This window comes from Glossina fuscipes, unplaced genomic scaffold (assembly GCF_014805625.2).
Source record: "Glossina fuscipes isolate IAEA_lab_2018 unplaced genomic scaffold, Yale_Gfus_2 28, whole genome shotgun sequence".
In the NCBI taxonomy this organism is placed as follows: domain Eukaryota; kingdom Metazoa; phylum Arthropoda; class Insecta; order Diptera; family Glossinidae; genus Glossina; species Glossina fuscipes.
Window position 1 is genome coordinate 16341301 of NW_023998423.1, and position 14228 is coordinate 16355528.

At 34.0% G+C, this 14228-nt stretch overlaps 1 protein-coding gene across 2 annotated transcripts in view; it reads left to right on the forward strand.

The window, feature by feature from the left end:
• The window catches only part of LOC119636248 (ubiquitin-conjugating enzyme E2 W), a 29922-nt gene extending 20320 nt beyond the window's left edge, over positions 1 to 9602 (forward strand). Inside the window, exons 1-5 of one of the 2 annotated variants that reach the window (XM_038031544.1) lie at positions 3032 to 3483; positions 8497 to 8528; positions 8631 to 8690; positions 8775 to 9109; positions 9174 to 9602. In XM_038031544.1, coding sequence (XP_037887472.1) covers positions 3361 to 3483; positions 8497 to 8528; positions 8631 to 8690; positions 8775 to 9109; positions 9174 to 9187 — 564 coding nt within the window. In that variant the 5' untranslated portion in view covers positions 3032 to 3360 and the 3' untranslated portion in view covers positions 9188 to 9602. Of the gene's footprint in view, positions 1 to 3031; positions 3484 to 8496; positions 8529 to 8630; positions 8691 to 8774; positions 9110 to 9173 lie in introns of those variants that run through there. The other variant, XM_038031545.1, reaches the window with a different exon arrangement.
• The last annotated feature ends 4626 nt before the right edge of the window (positions 9603 to 14228 follow it).

The window sequence follows — 14228 nt, forward strand, 5'->3', positions numbered from 1 at the left end:
TTATAGAGGATGAACATTTCGTTCTTTTACTTTTTTTGCCTTTTTAAAATAACGGTGAAAGAAACGGTAAAAGATTCGGTCGCCACCGAGTATAATTTTCGTATTTGTTAATATTACTTCCTAAGAAGCATTCCTGATTAAATGTAATAAACCGCTTATAATGTGTGCTCATGTAAGACGAATTCGTATAATATCGCGGAAAAATTGTTTCTGTGGTTATATGAGACGTTAGCATCGTACGGCAAAAGAGTGAGACAAATGTTTCCATTCTATTACATTTCAGCTCCAACGTCTAATATAGCGATTAAGTTCATAAAAGAAACGGTACATAGTATGTGTTAACCAGGATCATAGCTATTCTCGGGAGACTTCGTTCAGTTAACAGAAGCACTGAGAGTTGTCGAGTCACCATCTCACCGTTACATCTACTTGAAAGTTTTCTGTCAAAATGTTTTTTAATAATGTATGTATATCTAAAGACATCTGTTAGTGTATCACAGAAGCTACTAGAAATCTACAGGTAAGACATAAAAGGCTATAAGTTCCCAGCAGGAATTCATCTAATGTAGACGGTCCTTACGGAGCGTTCGAAGAAGAGTTCGAAATTGAAAAAATTTTAGTCAGTTCAAAGCATCTACCTTCTGCAAGCCAATGAAGTGAAGCATGTTGTAATGAATTTGCAGTAGCGTTCAGACCTAGCCGATAGGAATTTATATGAATTTTTATAACCTACATCACTTGTGATACTAGGACAAGGAAAAGGAGAAGTTTTTGCGGTTATATGCAACAGCCAGAAGGACTTGAGATAGGCCTAACTCTTATTGTACTGATTTATTCAGCATCTAAATTCTTTCTGGATGCTACAGACATAAATGTGTCTGTCCGTCTGTCGGTCGTGTGGTCTAATATTCAACGCCCGGTAGCGAAATTTTTGAGATATTTCGATGAAATTTAATATCCCGACGAGTTTTAGCCCAAAGATGAACGCTATTGAAATTGACTTCGATCTGACCACTTTTTCGATCACATCCCATATAACGCCTTATTTTCAAAAGTCATTGCATGGATAACAGTAGGATATTTAGTGATAGGTTGCCTCTCTCCATACTGTTTTAGATGTTTTGTAGCTAAAGTTTCTAGTCTCCAAATAAGGCTTTTTGTGCCAATTGAAGGCTTAAACGGAAACTTGGTGAATAAGTTGAAGATCACAACTTAATCAGTATAGTATGCAAATTCATCGCTAGGCTTGTCAGTGACATAGTTGCGCAAGGGCTAGTCCTCCTTTGAAGGCGATACCCAGATAGAAATATCGTCATGTGATTTAATTAGCTGTGTTGCAACGGAAAATTCCTTCTTTAAAGATTGCGGAGTAGGCTGCGGTGTATAGCGTTCTTTTCTTTTGACAATTCCGTATACTTTTTACACAGAATACTTAACGTTTTCGTGCAGATGTTTGCGAAAAACATAAAATTCACAAATCAACCAGCAAAGTATTTATCTAGAGATACATTTTAAAGTACATAAATGTATGATGTAAAATGGTAGGCCATTTATTAGCAACAAAACATTTATTATGGCGCGTTTGTTGCTCATAGGTTTTGTAAGATGACGGACCTATTAAGTCCTGTTTAATGAGTACTAAAGAGAATTCATATTTCCTCCCGCATTTCTTTATCTATGTTTTATGGTTCGAGTAAATGGAGAATGAAAACAAAGACAAATAAACTTCATATTAACTGAGAAGACAGAAACAAGTAAAGAAAACTACGTTCACCTTGAAACGAATCGTGCATACACTTCTCCTTAGGCAAATATGTCAAAATTGTAAAGTTTTATATGTATTGCTAGGGTAACGGTAGGCCGGCCATATTTGCACCGAACGCAAAAACGGGGTGTTGAATAAGTCAAGAAAGTCTTAAATCGGTTAACAATAACTTTTATTCTTTTGTAATTTACACCACTTGGATGGGATTGGTGTGCGCTAGGGTAGATTAAGTTGGTGCGAATGTATGCAAAATCGAGAAGGATTTCAGATAGACCCATTTTTTATTAAAACCAGGTTACTGATAGAAACTTGTCTATCCGTCTGTCCGCCTTTTTTTCTTGTGTTGAACCTACATACGTTGTAGGCGTACTAAGCGTAGAGACGAAGGGCAATTAATAGTGGGCCGTGCTCCTCTACGGTGCTTTCACTTGTTTAACATTTCTTTGTATTTTTTGTTAACAATTCCAAACGAGTTTTCAATTGACTTGAGCTGAGACCATATGTGCCAAGGAAAAGATAGGGTTTTTTATTTCAATTTTGGTGACAATGAATGAGTTGTACAAACGAGGAAATTGACTTTACGGTATCTTACGCTAAAGCAGAATATATATAACTTAGGGAATTGTCGATGAGGGAGTAAAGGGAATTACTTCTCCCTTCGTAATAAAGAAAATCCAGCCCACGAGAAGATGAAGACTTCATCTCTAAATTCATATCGTATCCCTTACAAGATTCAGAGCAACCACAAAGGTATGATTTTCGCATTCTTCATCTTATTGAATGATGGGTACACACAGGAACGACACAGGGTTATCATTGAATTGCTTTAATTGGAAACACCTGCATATGGAAGTTGACGGGTCTCTTTTCTTTATATGTGTAAAATTTTAAATGACAATCAGAAAGAGAGTGTTGTCATGTTTTGGATAAAGTCAATATCTTATTAGGATTATCGAAGGCTTATGTTACTTATCGTAAGAGAATATTAGTCCCCTCGTTCAACCTCCGGGTGATAGGCCAACATAAACGGACATGATATAAATATGTTTGAATAGCTAGTGTAAATAAAAACATAAATTCTTTGATATTTCGGATCGTTATTGGTTGTGCACATCTCTTGTAGGTTACAAACATAATGATAACATTACTTTACTTCCTTAGCTAGTGGTGGGTGTTAAAAGTTGTCAGAGAACTTGAGAGACATTTCGTTGAATTATGTATACGTTAGGCGAACCTATTCTGGCCATATCAGCATTTTGCTGCTATATGAGTACTACACACATATTCAGTTTTCTATTTGATTGTTTGTTTTGCTCTATTTTGTTTGTAAATATTTCATGTTTTTCTTTCTTGCTGCTAGTAAAAAAGCTAAGGTAAAATACGAAACGATTGCTTTATTTGTCGGTCTATTGCAATACGAACCGTCTATAAAAGTTTATTCGTATAGTAAGCGTTCAACTTATAACGTGGTCGTATAGTTGGTGCTTAACTTGACTTGAAAGCATTAAAAGTGGTAGTAAATAAAATAAAATAAAACAAAAAATAAAAAATATAAAAAAATTATTGAGATAAATTGAAGTGCGAAATAAACGGATATGTTAAAATTATTTAAACAAAATAAAAAAGATAAACCGCAAAAGGCGGAGATAATTAACGATAACCAGCAACCGAAAAGAAAATGCGGCAAAATATTAGTCCTGGATAATACACGTTGGGAGGCAAGTATTACATATATATCGCTTAAGTACATAGATACCGTCAAGTGTTAAAGAAAACATTTCAACAAACTCCTACACTTCACCAAAAAAAAAAAAATCAATATTTACACAAGCATTATGGGAAATTACACACTCTATATAAGTGCTTGAACATTTTCAGGCAAGAGATACTAGAAGAAGATGAAAAAGAGCAATGAAAACATTTATCCACGAGACAGGATACATTCAACTTTAGATGAACTTTTGAATCACGAAAAGGAATAGAAAAGCTTTTTTTTTGCAACCACCAACTTATGTCGATTTAAAAAAAATTTTTTTCTTTGCGGATTTATTGCTTACATTAGGTCATCGCACAGATAATACGGTTTACTTAATATATCCTTTGTACTGATTTCGCTGAACTCTCCTTCTTTCCCATTCTCTCTCTCTTTTTACCCTCGTTTCAATTACTTGTGCACATATTTTTTGTTGGTTAAGAATATCTCTCGCTCTGCACTGGTCAATGAATACACATCGGTCTGCTTCTAAAAGATTTTAAAGATGATAAAATAAATAAACGCAAGTCGAAAATTCAATCACTGAGCATTACTGAGTATTATCTTTGAAAAACTGCTCAAAAAATATGAAACTTAGCTTTCTTTTTTTACTTACTACTTTTCCGGGGCTTATAGGCTTCATATTCGAAAAAATGCTATTATTTATCGTACTTTTATCACTAATCATTGCCCCGAAAAGGGCAAACAATAACGTCCAGGCTTGTCTTGAAGTGTTTTTATTATTATTATTATTATAAATTTAGCCAGAGAATAAATTCTAAGACTAAAGTCTTAAAGCACTAGCATCTAAGGCTTTCGACTTTATTAAAAACTTTGCCGCACTTGAGATTTGAACCCACGACCGTTCAGCTTCTAGTCGAGACTCTTGCCTACTCGGCCACTCAGGCGGATTGAAGTGCTTTTAAAACGTTGAAGGAGCTTGGCAAACACAATGATGTGCACCTAATATGGATGCCTGGGCATTCGGCAACGAAATGCCTGATTATCGAACTAACAGGGTGGCCCGGGTGGCCGTTTCAGGTGTTGAACCCTTCTATAGCGTACCAAGAAGCCAGTTCACAATGATCACACACACGCACACACACAATGATCACGGAAAAAATCGAATTGCCATTTGGTAGCCAATGTGGAGGACAAGAGCAATCAAAAAAGTTCATAATACCTACCTGTATAACACACAAACTACTGAAACTAGTAAGGAACGGCTTGCGCTTGGTCACAGGCGTCTACACGAGCCATAATTCCCCCAGGTACCACCTGAAACACGTGCGTATCTCCGATACTGATTCTGTCAAAGGACTACTGAGACGTCCCATCATATTCTATGTAAAAGTGAGTCCATCTGCAGAATCAGACACCAAGTGTTTGGAAACCACTTTATAATGCCACATACGGTATTGCATTCCAAACCAAAGAAGGTGGCGGGGTTAATAAGAATCGTAAAACTGGACGATTAGATGCTCGAACGGATACGGAATATATCCTTTAGGTTGCTATACCGATTGTCCACATAATTAACAATAATTATCAGTCGCTAAGCAGCATTAAAATAAATTTTCTTCTCAGCGACTATAAAAACTAGAAAATTTGGATGCACCAAATTCCAGAAAGGCTTAGGACCATTTAAACTCTTTTGAGCCCTTTTATAAATCCGCAAAAATTTTATATATCGTAGTACACCAAATGGCGTAGGGTACAAATCTAAACATAAACAATAAGATTGTAATTGTTTCCATGGTTCTTACAAGTGCTTGAGCGGCACATCGTGGTATGATTCGTCATGAAAACACCTCATCGATCTATTAATAAAAGGGATTTGTTTTTAGGCAAAGAAATTGTTCACCTTGAGCGTCTTTTTCTTTCATGTCAAACTAAATTCTTTAAGCAAATTTCCTTCTTTCTGTTTGGTTTCTTCACCTTATTTAGGCTTTTTGATTAATTTTTCCAAATTTGCTTCAGCGAGTTTTTCAATTGTTCTTTTCTCTATATATAAGTGATTTACAAACTTATTACTATATCTCTTTATCTGCAAAATACTGGAATTTTTCTTTTTAAACAATTTTATTGACATAAATTAATTTATGTGACAAACCATAGTTTATGTATATACGTGAGTATCAGCAGGTTTTTAAACATCTATCTTATATACATATGTATATATACAATACATGCAATAAGTTATCAGTGCAAAATTATTTTATTAATTCTCGATTAAAAGAGACAAATAAATTTATAACAATAGGAGATAGACTGCTAAGAGAATTAAAAAAGAACAAGTGAAAACATTATATGTGGACGCAAGAGCCATCGCTGAATACCCTAAATCAAGTCGTCTAATCCACCTATTTATTAATTGTCGTCGTGAAATAGATAGTGTTTTAGCTTCATAACTTGTAGAGTTGTATACCACGTGGCTCAATTATAATAAATTATAGTAAAGATTTGTTTTCAAGAACCAACCACACTGTTCTTCACTTATTTCTTTATGCAACAGATATCATTGACATATAAGAGCTTATTTTTCACTAAAACCCATATATGGGATGCCGTCCAAAAAGCATGCCTATTTAGTCCAAATAAGTTAAATAACTATTTTGTGTTTGTCAAGTAACTTTCAGTAGAAAACACAAAACATTAAAGCTTAGTATCACATAAATGACTTTTGTACGGGATGGAATTCAGAAAATTGTCGGAGTTTTCAGTTCAAGAATTCAGTTCAAGTTTTGGCCGTTCAGTACACCAAATTTCGATTTTTCATCGATCTTTGTCGAAAAATATTAGAATTCGTAAATGAATTTCATAAAATGATTTATTTTAAAACTTATTCTTATATGCTAGTAAAAATGATCTGATCTAATCCGTTCTCAAGGGTTTTTCTACTTAAGCGAAAAGATGTCAGTTTATTTGCACATCTCAATATCTCACAAGTACTGAAACACAAAAACAGATAGAGGGACAAGCTTAAATCGATGCAAAAGGGAATAATTCTGAATCTATTTAGAAGTTAATTTAGAACAAAAAAGAAGTTTATTTCAAGTCTTTTTATACATACGCACGAATTTAATATGCCCCTGCAATTGCAAGTGTAGGGTATTAAAATTCTACCTGAGCACTATTCCTCTCCTCCTTTTCTGAACATTGATTCTGAAAGAAGTCCTTCCGTCCGGTTCGCTTGTCCCACCGACCTTTTTAAAGAGACTGCCAATAAACTCTTTTGAAGCCTTGGAAATGTGTGGGCGAGAAAAACAACCTTGCCAAATGTAGGGAATATATCCTTTTTGCAACCTATTATAGGGAACATCCCGAAACCCCAGTTATATAAAAAGAATTATTTAATTTTTTTATTTTCATTCGGCGGTGAGGAGGAGTGCACCAATTTCGTTCTTTCACTTGCAATAGTAAAAATCGCCTTGGGGCTCTTATTATCGAGCTATCAAGCTCAATTTTTAATTTTGGACTGACAGCTTCCGTTACCGAGGAATTTTTATTGAGCAATTAGTTGCTGTTACTCGATAGTGTATGCATTTTATCCCGATGTTGAATATAAAATCTGATATTTGCACCTTCAAAACAAAAAAAGGCTGGGTTTTGTGTTTCGTACCGTGAGCAAGCTTCACACGAAGAACCGTGAACCGACCGTGGCCTTCTTTATGTATTAAATTAAGAGTTTCACTCGCTAAATGCAACCATCTATTGCAGGTCTCTCTATTTTCACTAAAAACTATAAATCGTTGACGAAATTTGGTAATATTGTTAGCTTGAAAATGGACCGATATCTGAAAGTAATGTTCTTCAACAAGGGAAACTCGTGATTAATTTCCTTTCCATTACTTGATTCTTTCATCAGATGTCAGTCATCTAATCCAAGTAATAAAATAAAAAGTATTTTCTAAAAGTTTTGAATCGAATCGAACAGTTTTTTTAACAACGATTTTTGCAATATCTTTTTAAAACCCTGAAAGGAAAATATTCCCTAGAAGCGAGCCATAATTGCTAAGTTAAGATGTCAAGGTAGAGCCCTTTAATATTTATTCTCTTCAATCTTTACATTCCTTTCGCCTTACTATCTTTGTATTTTCTGACAAATACAAGATGAAGCACATTTTTTCATAAGATATTCACCCTCTTGGAACCTCTCCTTCCAATAGCATGAGATTATCTCAAAACCAGCAAAAAAATTATATTGGGTTATGTTCGAATCTTTTACATCCATCAGAAAATAGTAAAAAAAAGCGAATAATAAATTTCTACATTTTATGACATTGGGTGGGCATGGCTTACTTTGTTTCCTTTTTTTATATTACCTATCTGTTTTATTTTATGAACAACAAAAACGGAAAGCAAAGGTGTTGTTGTTACAGAGGCATGTGGGCGTTCTAGGCGCGTCCTTCAATTTCTTTGGTCCATTTTAAGGACTAATTTTCAGGCAAGAGCTTTCAATGTTTCAGCCAAACTTGAAGATGAGCTTCATTTTTATAGCCAGAAGATAAACCTTACACAGGCGGACAAATGGACAGAATTAAATTCTAGTTGAAAATATATATATTTTGTGGGATATCTGAGGCTTTCCAGCATTTGCTGTTGCAAATGTTTCGAAAAAATGACTATAATCCCCATCCTTAGGTGATAGAAGCAAGAAGCTTCCATAGGGCAAACGTCAATAAAATCATCCTCAAGATATACATAACGAATAAAACTTCATTTGTTTTTATATTATTTTTTTTTACTATTGTTATTTATTGAAAATCACATGAAATGAAAAACAATTTCAGCTTTTGTGGTAACGTCTAGGACTTCAAAGACTGATACATGTTTTGCGGCAAATGTTAACTTTAAAAAATTATTTGCTCTCTAAATGCCTACTTGGCATAGAAGAGTAGTTTTCTTTGTCTTTTAAAAATTATTAAACGTCTGCTTTATTTTATTTTTATTTTATCTTTTTTTTATGTTTTTCCAGAGAAGACTACAAAAAGAATTAATGGGTTTAATGTAAGTATACAAGCAATAAACGCAAATACAATAAACACATAGTAGCGTAGCACGTGTTCAAATATAATTTAATTGCTTTTCCTTATTCATATACTTTTGCAGCAAGGAACCTCCACCCGGTGTTTCCGTAGATACAGAAAGCATATCACAAAACTTGTCAGAGTAAGACATTCAGAGAAAATCAAATATAAATCTCTTTTTAAGCGAATTTTCTTTTCATTTATTTTTATATTGTTTGCTGCTTAGATGGAAAATCAATATCGCCGGCTTCGAGGGTACATTATATGAGGGCGAAAGTTTTCAATTATTATTCAAATTTAATAACAAATATCCTTTCGATTCACCGGAAGTAACTTTCATTGGCAGCAACATACCCGTACATCCGCATGTCTATTCAAATGGACATATCTGTCTATCGATACTTACGGAGGATTGGTCGCCAGCGCTTTCAGTTCAATCAGTTTGTTTGAGTATAGCTTCTATGCTAAGCAGCTGTAGGGAAAAGAAACGGCCACCCGATAACACACTCTATGTAAAGACTTGTAATAAAAATCCTAAAAAGACTAAATGGTGGTATCACGGTAGGAAAAAGAAAAATTTATTATAAATTGAATTTAATTTTAATTTTAATTTCTCTTCCAACAGATGATAACGTCTAGTTAAACGAGTTTTATATGCTTTGTATTTATCGCGTTGGCCACTTTCTGTATGTGTTGAATGCGGGATTACAACAACAAAATGAAAATGAAAAACAACAACAACAACAACAACAAACTGATCAAGTTACTATTAAGCCTACATTATTGACTGTGAGAGGTTTACGACGGCATGTGAAAAAGTTGCTGTTTAAACTTAAAAAATGGAGTTTGCGAAAATTGTGTAAAAATAATAGAAATTCATTTTAAACCGAAAAAGAAAGATCAACAAAAGAAAAACAAAACAAAAATAAGAACCCCAACAGCAGCAAATTTCTAATTTAAGTCTCTTTAATTAATAATAAGTGATAGTTCTTAAAAGCAAGAGAAAAAATCACTTAAAAACAATTATCATATAAGCATGTAATGCATAATCAACCAATCAATCAATCACAATTTTACATACCAGCATAATAATACATGGATATATTTTTTAGCTTTTTGAGAAGAAGAAGAAAAAGTCTTAACGTTATTGTAAAAAAGAAAAGAAAAAACAAGAAAAAAAAAAGAAAGTTGAAATAAATCTTAATACCGAGTTATAAATAATAATTGGCCACATAAAAGTATATACTTAACTAGGCGCTTACCTATAGCTCTCAAACCAATGCTGCCACATTCCAGAATTTAAAAATTAAAATTTCGATTCGTCAGCTACGATATATCATTGATAGTCACCGTCATCGTCACGAGTTCAAGTTTATTAACAGTAAAAATAATTAATATAAAAAATAGTTGGATAAGAGTATCTAAAAAGCGCAGATATGTTAACCTTCTTTCATACATCATTTTCATCTATTAAAGAATTTCATCTCTTTATTTATGATTTGTAAATTTTAGGGCTAAAAACAGTGCATCAAACCTTATAATAATTAATCTTAAATTTGAATTTATTGCAATGTGCGTGTATGTGTATGAAATTTTGTGAATAATGTTGTAAATAAAACAATAAAGAAGAAGAAGAAGAAAACAAACAACAAAAAAGGGGTTTGAAGAGTTGCAAAAACGTTTCGTCCCTTTTCCTAAGGCTGGGGCAGCTCATCGGCCCAGGGAAGGAAACGCAAGAAATTTATTTGTTACGGGAGTCTTTATTTATTTATTTAATATGCCACTTCACTACACGACGACTCAACTAAAAACTGCCCTTCTCGAGGGTCTACTCTCGACTACTTTAACACGACTCACTTAACTAAAACTAAGATTAGCCTATTCTATTCTTATGCCATTCCTATCCTATCTTATTCTATTCTTATTCTATTCCTATCCTCTCTGAATCTATTCTTATTCTATTCCTATCCTGTCTTAACCTAGCACTCCCTTCCCCTCACCAGAGACGCAGAATCCTTCAACCCGAAACGAGGGATAACTTTAGGTCCTCAAAGAGTGTTTTCAAATTTAAAAGCGCAAGGTGCACTAGTTTGACATGACGCTCGGCTTAGAAGCGTTTTTATCTGGTGCCATCTAATCACGCCGATCGAAAAGAGATGCAAATTCCAATTCGTCATCCGAAGTTTATGAAAGGGAAAAATAATTGAAAGAACTCTTTACATTTTTTTTATAATGTGAGGGAAGAGATTTTGAGATTCTGAATTGAATGTAAACAAATGCAAGGAAGAGAGTCAATAGAGTGATGTAAGCAAATAATTAGTCGGTCGTAAGTTCAAGGCGAAAGCTGAAAATTTTCAAGTTATATGTTAAAAATGTATATTTATATATATATAAAATAATGTATTAATAATTGAAAATAATTGAACGAAAGGGAATACGGTCCCAGTTCCGTAAACTGTTTGTTTATTAAATATAGGCCTTGTGCTAATCCTGGCAACAGGAACGACCATAAAGAAGCCGTCGAGTGAAAATTTGTGGCGGCTTCACATAAACTTCTCAACCGGCCGTACCGCAGCTGGTCTCCAAGGTGAACAGTCTGTAGTCGATAGGATAATGTAGATAAAGGAAGTCGGCAAATTAGATCCGTAACTTCGGAATAAGGATTGGTTCTGAAGATTGAGATAGTCGGACTTGATTGGGAAGCAATAATATGGTTTATGTATTCGTTCTGGGTAAATAGAGATTTTCGGATCTTGTTCCTAAGATAGTAGTTACGTAACCTACTGTGGAACTTTCTTGCAAAAATTTTTCAGGAATTATCGCAAGATATATTCTTTTTTAATTATAACGATGATCAATTAACAATGAATTTAGAACTGGCACAGACTTGGAGAATCCGACTGTCTAATTAAAACAAATCATTGTGACGGCCCTAACGGGTGTTGACACAATGTGATTGGTTTACGTTTCATCACTTATCTGATTTCCCATTAGATTTTTGGAACTCTTCTATTTACTCAACGTGTCAGTGGAATTGTAAGTCTTCACTTGAAGACTTATTCACCATAACCTTACAATTTTTATTTGGATTTTTATTGTCCTTTTTATATTGTGGAAATGTATTTTATTGTTGTTACATTTTACATTAATCTATATATTTTAAAAACCCTTTTATTTATTTGCTTTTCAACATAATTTTAAAATTGTATTTTTTAATTTTTATAACTACTTACTTTTTTCTTCTTAGCGCTACGATAAAATATACTTTAACAAAGAGGCATAGTAAATTTTTTATTCACTTAAGAGAGAAAACCGCCGCAAAGTTTTAAGAGGGTCAAGTTTTCTTTTTCATTATCTTAGCAAGTAGCAAGTATTTTCATTAAGCGTTTTGTTTTTTTCCTCCTCTTTCTTAATTTTCCAGTTATTATCATTCATCGAAAAGACAAAGAAATTTAAAAAGAAAAGGAAAGAACCAGCCTTAGGGCACAATATTAGCCATCAAGCCTAAAAACAGAAGTGTTAAACTATGGGATGCAGTTCAACAAAAAAGGTCTCGACAACTGTGTTACAAACAATTCAAAGCTTCCACAGCTATGTTAATACCGAGCCATAGCTTCCGCAGCTAGACTAAAAATCCCTCATAGCCGCTATTATGTTAAAAACTAATTATAGCCGCCGCAAGTATGTGAAAAACGGCACAAAACTATTACATTCAGCAAACATTCAATAAAAAAACAATCAAAAGTTAAAAACGACATATATTAAGATATGTTTTTTGATTACAACTTGTATATAATATAACTTACAGTTACAAGTAATAAACTGATACATAAGTGATTAGTAAGCCCTTAAGAGTCCAAGTTGAGAATGAATGGAAATAAAAGATGATCAAGGGCGTGATAAAAGCTTAAACGGTCAAAAGACTTGTTCTTCGATACGCTGTTGTATAATAGCTAAAATGGACTTGAAACTTTGGTCGCAGTTTTTTCGAAGCTCCTGGCCGATTCAGATGCCCCGATCTATCCACTCATTCGCTCGGCAAGAGGAATTTAAAGTAAGGGTCGATGGTATCTTGATCACAGGATTAATGAAAAATGATGAAGGGTTTACTGAGATTTGAGAAATACATGGTCAATGTTCGTTGCAAAATAATTTCATACACAAATCCGTTAAGGAGAACTGAAAATAAAATTTCTGAACTTGTGCGACAATTACTTTGTAATTTTTGTTTTTAATTGAGTTTCGAGGGCACGACTTCAGGCTTAAAATGGACAAAACACAATCGAGGAAGTGTCTTGTATATACTAAATAAGTATAAAGTGGAAAACTTAGTAGAAGCAGCCATTTTAGGCAAGGGGTAGAGCTATGGTAAGGAAAAGGGATTGCCACTATATATCGGACGCAGGCGTTACATCAAGTAATAACAATATCTTTAAATGGTACTAAGACAATTTAGAGGGATATCGTCAAGCTTGTTATCACTACGTAATTTTCGTGACGAATGCTTTGCAAACGGGAACATATTCAGCTTGTCAATACGATTGCAACATTCAAAATGAAGCTTCAGAAACTCTATAAAGACTAGTTATTCTTCATCAGGAGAATATATGGTATAAATAAAACTTTAGTTAATGTGCTCCACAAACAGCATTTAATGCAATACATTTACTGCATTTAAGAACGATAAAAGTAAACATGAAAAATTATATCACGTTAAATAACTTAAAAAGCCGTAAGAAAAACATAACCGCACTCAGCTGCCTACAGTCTACCGAAGCCATTCTCAGGCGGGTGATTGAATTTGAGAATCTTCGTGGGCTGTGGAGTAGCTAATGCAAATTTGAACGATCAAATATAATTCTTTAATCTGCATGTCTATACTAACGGAATATTCTGGAGATTGTAAAAATGTCGAGAGATCTGATAGTTCGAAAATGGAATGTAACATGGTTTTTGAAAACAGTTGTATACATATAAGTGGATCGGAACGCGATACCGAACTACTTGTCCAATCAGGTTTTGTATAATTATTACTAGCATCTGTTACCTGATGCGGTTATTGCTTCAAGTTTGATGTGAATATTGCATCAAGACTCTGTCTCAGCTAGTTGCATTTTTATTGGTGGCCACCAAGTGTTGAGGAACTTGCAAATTAGTCGCATATTTCACCATAACTAAAGGCAGGGTTCTTAGTGGGCTTCTCTTCTTCATCTGTTAACATTTTATAACCACCAATTTTAAGTCCTTCTCACTACCTCGATCACTATCTTCGACCAAAATGGAAACCCAAACGTAATGGTCCTTAAAACGTTTTTTTAAAAAAGTCATTTCAGAAATTGAATAATAAAAGATGGATCTATTTCAATTTCCCCTCCGTATTGCATGGCTCCTGCGCAGGTATCTGAAAAATTATTCGGTAGGTGCGGCGCTGCATTCAGCTAAGTGCACCGCTGCGGATAGGTGCAGCACAGTCGCTAAGTGCAGTTGAAGTTTTCTATTAAATTTTTTTTTTAACAATAATCCACGTAGATCTAACATCCGATTTGGATTCTTTTTTCTCTTGGTTTAATTTCCAAGACTTAGAACTTCTTCCTTACCAAAACTTGAATTATAGACATAGTAAAACGATTAAAGCCATTTACCAACGGTACTATGTGATTTTCATAAGCTAAGAAGCTTG